We start from the raw sequence: 5,845 nt of genomic DNA on the forward strand, positions 1-5,845 counted from the left end.
CGAGTGTACAGATTTATCATACTACGGGGAGTCTTAAAGCTGATGGGGCTAGGAAAAAATACTTTAAAAGAAGTTCTCAGTTAAATTTGTTTTCATAAGTTTTATCTGTTTACAATCTTGTGTAATATTGAAAATAAAAAATGGGTCATTATTTTGGTAGGGCAATGATATCTGAGCAAACTACGAAAGCATTTTAACATCTTTGATCTATTATATAGACCAGAGTTTGGTTGTAAAAAAAAAAAAAAAATGAAAAACATCCTAGCTATTATTCGATTTTCTTAGGGTAACAGCCTGGAGGGACGCATGCGCTGTAGCTCAGGGTCCTTTTCCAAGCTTCTCTTTCGATGGGAAGGGTGGGTCCTGGGACCATCTGAACTCCATACAATTCCCAGGCCCGGACTGCGCGAAAGAAGCCCCGGAATAGCGGGCCAGTGTTGGCCGCCGCTCTTTTTGAAGCGGTTTTGCGTTTCCGCCGGCGGCGTCGGCGCTCACAGAGGGGCGGGGCGCGGCAGCGCAAGGCGGTGCTGGGCGGGAAGGGAAGTCGTGGCGGCGGCGGCGGTGGCTGCAGGGACAGCAGCGGCGGCGGTGGCTGCAGGGACAGCAGCGGCGGCGGTGGCTGCAGGGACAGCAGCGGCGGCGGTGGCTGCAGGGACAGCAGCGGCGGCGGTGGCTGCAGGGACAGCAGCGGCGGCGGTGGCTGCAGGGACAGCAGCGGCGGCGGTGGCTGCAGGGACAGCAGCGGCGGCGGTGGCTGCAGGGACAGCAGCGGCGGCGGTGGCTGCAGGGACAGCAGCGGCGGCGGTGGTAGGGACAGCGGGAGCAGCGGTGCTGTCAGTTAGGCCGCCGGAGAAATGGGAGACCCAGGGTCGGAGGTGAGTAGTGGAGCGTTGGGCCTTGGCGTTCCAAGACGGAACCTCGAAAGGTTTTGTGCTCTCCCCGGCTGAGGCCTGGTGCTCGGCTGCGGGCTCGGGGCGGTGCGGGTGCAGCATCTCCGGCCGAGCCCAGCTTTCGGGCCTGGGTGCATGTCTGAGCGAGGAGGCAGCAGCAACAATGGCTGCCCGGCCCCGTGCACGGGCTCCGGGGCTCCTCGTTGCCGCAGCTCTGCCGGTGGGAGCGACATTTTGAGACACGATTGCTCTGGAGTCGTGAGCGTGCATTCCTCATTGGGTAGATGCGGGAGTTGTGAGAGGATGGAGGATGGTAACGCGTTTTCAGCGCTCGGCTCCTACCTCTCCACATAGTCAGTGGCACAACCGAACTCCGTCGAGTTCTGTTCTTTAGTCGGGTTTGCGTGGAGTTGTGCTCAGTTAGTTTCCTCAAAAACGGTGTGTTTTAGGCGTACCTTTTGGGAAAATCTGCAAGTATGTGGCTGTAAAGATAAGCACGTTTTGACTTCTTTTTAGATAATAGAATCTGTCCTTCCAGCTGAGCCTGAGGCACCTGAGTCAACAGCGGATGAAAATGAAGATGATATTCAGTTTGTTAGTGTAAGTAGCAATGATACTCAGTTTTTTTCCCAGAGTAAAAAACTATGGTAAGCCTTTATGCGCTTAAACCTCCTTATTCACTCACCATTCAACCAGTATTTATTGACTGTCCAGTATGTATTGGTGGAAACCCTGGTGGCGAAGCGGTTAGGTGCTACGGCTGCTAACCAAAAAGGTCGGCAGTTTGAATCCACCAGGCTGTCCTTGGAAACTCTATGGAGCAGTTCTGTTCTGTCCTATACGGTCGAGATGAGTCGGAATCGACTCCATGGCAATGGGTTTTTTTTTTTTTTTAATATGTTTTGGAGCCCTGGTCGCGTACTGGTTAAGAGCTTGTCTGCTAAACAAAAGGTCAGCAGTTTGAATCCACCAGCCGCTCCTTGGAAACCCAGTGAGGCAGTTCTGCTCTGTCTTATAGGGTTGCTATGAATTGGAGTCAACCTGATGACAGGTTTTTGGTAATGTGTATTAACACAGCGGCAACTGGTTTGGTTTTTTGTTTCTTTATGGCAACGGGTTTGGTTTTTTGGTTTATTAACACTGTGGAGCATGGCAAAGGATTAGAAAATTTACCATGGAGAAGGGACAGCTAATGGTGAAGTGGGTAGAAAAAAATGTTAGAAGAACTCAAAAGCTTCTCATTGTGTTGCTAAGGCATAACCTGAGGGCAGTAGCTTAAAGACTTCACTAACCTTTGAGATCATCCTGTCACAGCATAGTACAATTGGTGTTCATAATGAGGATACCTGGGTTGGCAGGGACATGCTGTATTTTTCTGCGTTCATTCCCTTTGTGAGAGTAGTTTTCAAGTTATTAGTATGTGCAAACGTGCAGATTCCCGGGCTTCACTTCAGACCTACTAGATCAGAATTTCATGGTGGGGCCTCGGAATCTTCATTTTGGATCAAACACAGGGGTGTACGGATCTCTGAACCACATTTTGTGAAGCATTGTTCTGGAAAACTGAAGGGGGAAGTCTGATATATTTTTGGGATCATTTTTATCCGAAAATATTAAATTTTAGAAAGACTCTGCCAAAAGTGATATCTCAGCTAGCTAGGGAACACTGCTGCCCAAATCACTCTATGCTGCTGTTAGTTAAGGTTTAGTGTTAAACTAAAAAAGCAAATTTAGTGCCTATCAATGTTTGTGTGTTTTTTAGTTGCAATAGTAGGGTGACTACCTAAATAACTTGTTTTTAAAATCAAACAAAATCGCGCCTCCAATTTATTGTGGCCATAGTGGTGTTAACATTATTGTTTGTTTTTTAGTAGGTTTGTGAACAAATTCTTTACAGGATTATTTTCTTGTCATTTTTTCCCATTAATAGTGTACATGGTGCTCTGTTCCTGACACTTGGAACCTTTATAAATTTGGGAGTACCAAGAGATGTTGTATGCTGATGTTGCCTCCACTATGGTGATGAGTAAGTGATGTAGCTGGGGATATTGAAGAGCTGTGGTTTCAGTTTTTGTACTGAAAAGCATTTGGAAAGAGGATTCTACAAGTCTTCAAGAAAAAATTATTTTGGTTCCACCAGAACTGTGGTATAAAGGCATGAATTAATAGGATGGTACGATCTTGCTGGTGTTTTGTATAACGGTAACTTAAGAGTAACATACGTTGTTTTTATGATCTATGGGCCTGCCTTGGAAAAACACAGAAGGAATCTACAAAATTGAGATGGAAAAAATTACTGTATCAAAGTCTCGTAGGACTCTAAGGAATCAAGAATCATGTTGGAAATTCTGATTGGACTAATATACGTTTGTGTTCAGCTGGGGTTTAAAAATACTCTTTAAATTTTGTTTTAAATATACAAAAATCTGTTGCATCTTTACGTCCAGAGTTTTGTGTATCCAGCTTGATACAAGCTCTTACATTTAGCCTTGTTTCCAGATAGAGGATCAGAGATTTGACAGCTCCATACAGGTAAGTGAATTATATGTCCCAAGTGCAATTGCAATAATACTGGAGGAACCTAGTAAAAACATTGCCTTTAAATAGTGCTACGTACAAGACGATGATAGTTTTAATTCTATTTTGAAATACAGGTGGAATCTACTACTATACTTGATTGCCAGGAAATGCTTATTTCTTTCTTTTTTACAGCACTGTCTGGTAAAGATGAAGTGCTGCTGGATACTATACTGTGCTTGAGGGTTTTCTAGATACCAAAAGAATTTTAGTTTGTGACTTCTTGGTTTATTCTGGATTCCTCAGTCTTCATATGAATTTTATTTTCCTGCCTTCAGTTTGCATTATAACATGCATCGTCTCTGTTCTACCGTGTGCATAGCCCTGAACTAAACACAGTATACTGAAAGAAAAGTGATACAGATTTGAGGTACAAAAAAAGCACTTATATTTAATGTAAATTCTATTGAAATATAGTATGCATACCGAGAAGTGTATTTCCTCATTGTTCTCTTTGCTGTCACTATATTTCAGTGCTACATTACCATTTGCCTGTCTTGTTTCTTGCCTTTCTACACTCCAGACTCCTCTATGTGATTAATCTTGAAACAGCTCTGATACTGTTTCAATCTCAACATTATTTTTTCATTCCATTGCCTCTAGAATAAAATCTAGGCCTTTGAGCTCAGCATTCAAGGCCTAGTCTATGATGAAGGTAGTAAGGATGTAAAGGAGGGATCAGAAAGATTCCAACTTTGATGTCTCACTGTATACAGATGTGGAGGATGAAGCAGAGCTTCCTAAAACCTTCATGATTTTGAGCTCACATACCTAAGAGATTGTTGGTACCTATCCCAGTTAAAAAATATTGTCTAGTAACATCTGTCTTTTTAAAACTATCCCTGTATTATTTTCCTATTCCCAAAGGAACTCAAAGGGCTTTATTTTTCTATGTAGATCTAGCCCCCCTCCTCTTTTGTCCTTATCACATACTCATGTATTCTGAATCTTTTTTGGCTTTTCTTTTTTTTTTCTGATTTTCTGTGCGACCTGTAAGACTTTTCTCAGAAGAAGCCTTTCCAATCCCAACAAAAACAACACTGATTGTAAATGCAAGTTTGGTTTGAATAATTTTAATAACTTGCTCAATTCCTTTTTAGGAAAGACCATCGAGACCTGTTCTTGAATACATTGATCTGGTCTGTGGTGGTGATGAAGAGCCTAGCACCTATCATAGTGATGCAAGTACATTTTATTTATGTTTTTTCAGTTCTATCATTTAAGTGTAATAGCGTGCTGGAGGTGTCTTGAACTGGCTCATGAGAACTGATGGTTAGTTTTTTAGGAATTTTGCAAGTTGGTTGTTAAACGTAGCCATTATTAAAAACTATAGTATTTAAATTTACAAGTAAATAAGTTATCATAACATTTAAGGAAATAAGTACTCAAAACTCATCACTTCCTTATATCTATACACTTAAAGTTATTTACATATGTTATATTTGTATGGCAGAGATTCTGTATAATGGTGTGAGTAATGGGAACATTTACACCATGGTAATGGCGAACATACATCAGGACTTGATTTATTATTTGTTAATTGTCTAGACTTAAAAAGGTCATGGATAAAACATTAATGTAGATTAAACTTAAAAGTCTGATGCACCTCTAACTGTATACTGCGCTATACGAAAAATTGAGGAAATATTCTTCTAGTATTCAAAAACTATTCATTGATTCAGCAAAGTTGTTATCATCATTGATAAATGAGTAAAGTTCTGATATATGCCTTCATTGTTCCACTTTCATCTTATTCATGTAAATGAAAATGTCAGCATTCAAGTTGGAACTATACTCGGTCAGAAATATGAACAATTTCTTTGCTGAATTGGGTAGTAATCAAACATTTATTGATAGATTTTCGTGATTCTGTTGTTGGCTATCAAATTTAAAAACACTGATAGTGGGTTTTTTAAGAAATAGCAAGTTACTTTGGAGTTATAGGTATAAACTGCAAAGCAAGGTATTTTAGTTTAAAATTTGTTATTTTTAAAATTATATAAAGAAATCATTAACAACATTTTACATTAGCCCGTAAGTGTTATGAATTTTACTTACATAATGTAAAATTATTTTTCAGATTCTGTTTCCTAAAATGCCAAAACGTCAGGGTGATTTATTAAGTTTTTTAAATGTGAAGAAAGTGAAAACAGACACAGAAAGTAATGATAGGAACAAAAATCATTGTGGATCGTCTGGGTCAAAGGAACCAAATTTCAAATATGTTGAACAATCAATAATTGAAGAAAAGCCATCATGTTCACCAAAGGAAGAAATAGATAATCTTGTGCTTCCAGATTGTTGGAATGAAAAACAAGCATTTATGTTTACAGAACAGTACAAATGGCTTGAAATAAAAGAAGGTAAATTAGGATGTA

General features: G+C 40.7%; 1 protein-coding gene across 1 annotated transcript; it reads left to right on the plus strand.

Moving 5' to 3' along the window:
* Positions 1–306: 306 nt before the first annotated feature.
* Positions 307–5,494, plus strand: LOC126069975 (Golgi associated RAB2B interactor protein 3-like). The gene is made up of 4 exons (XM_049873684.1): positions 307–875; positions 1,407–1,490; positions 2,821–3,837; positions 4,568–5,494. Exons 1-2 carry the CDS (start codon positions 307–309, stop codon positions 1,408–1,410), a joined length of 573 nt encoding a protein of 190 aa, XP_049729641.1. The 3' UTR covers positions 1,411–1,490; positions 2,821–3,837; positions 4,568–5,494.
* The last annotated feature ends 351 nt before the right edge of the window (positions 5,495–5,845 follow it).

This window comes from Elephas maximus, chromosome 1 (genome assembly GCF_024166365.1).
Source record: "Elephas maximus indicus isolate mEleMax1 chromosome 1, mEleMax1 primary haplotype, whole genome shotgun sequence".
NCBI lineage: Eukaryota > Metazoa > Chordata > Mammalia > Proboscidea > Elephantidae > Elephas > Elephas maximus.

What these genes read in the sequence shown, in the direction of transcription:
- LOC126069975 (XM_049873684.1), top strand. Translation starts at nt 307, where the DNA reads ATGCGCTGTAGCTCAGGGTCCTTTTCCAAGCTTCTCTTTCGATGGGAA.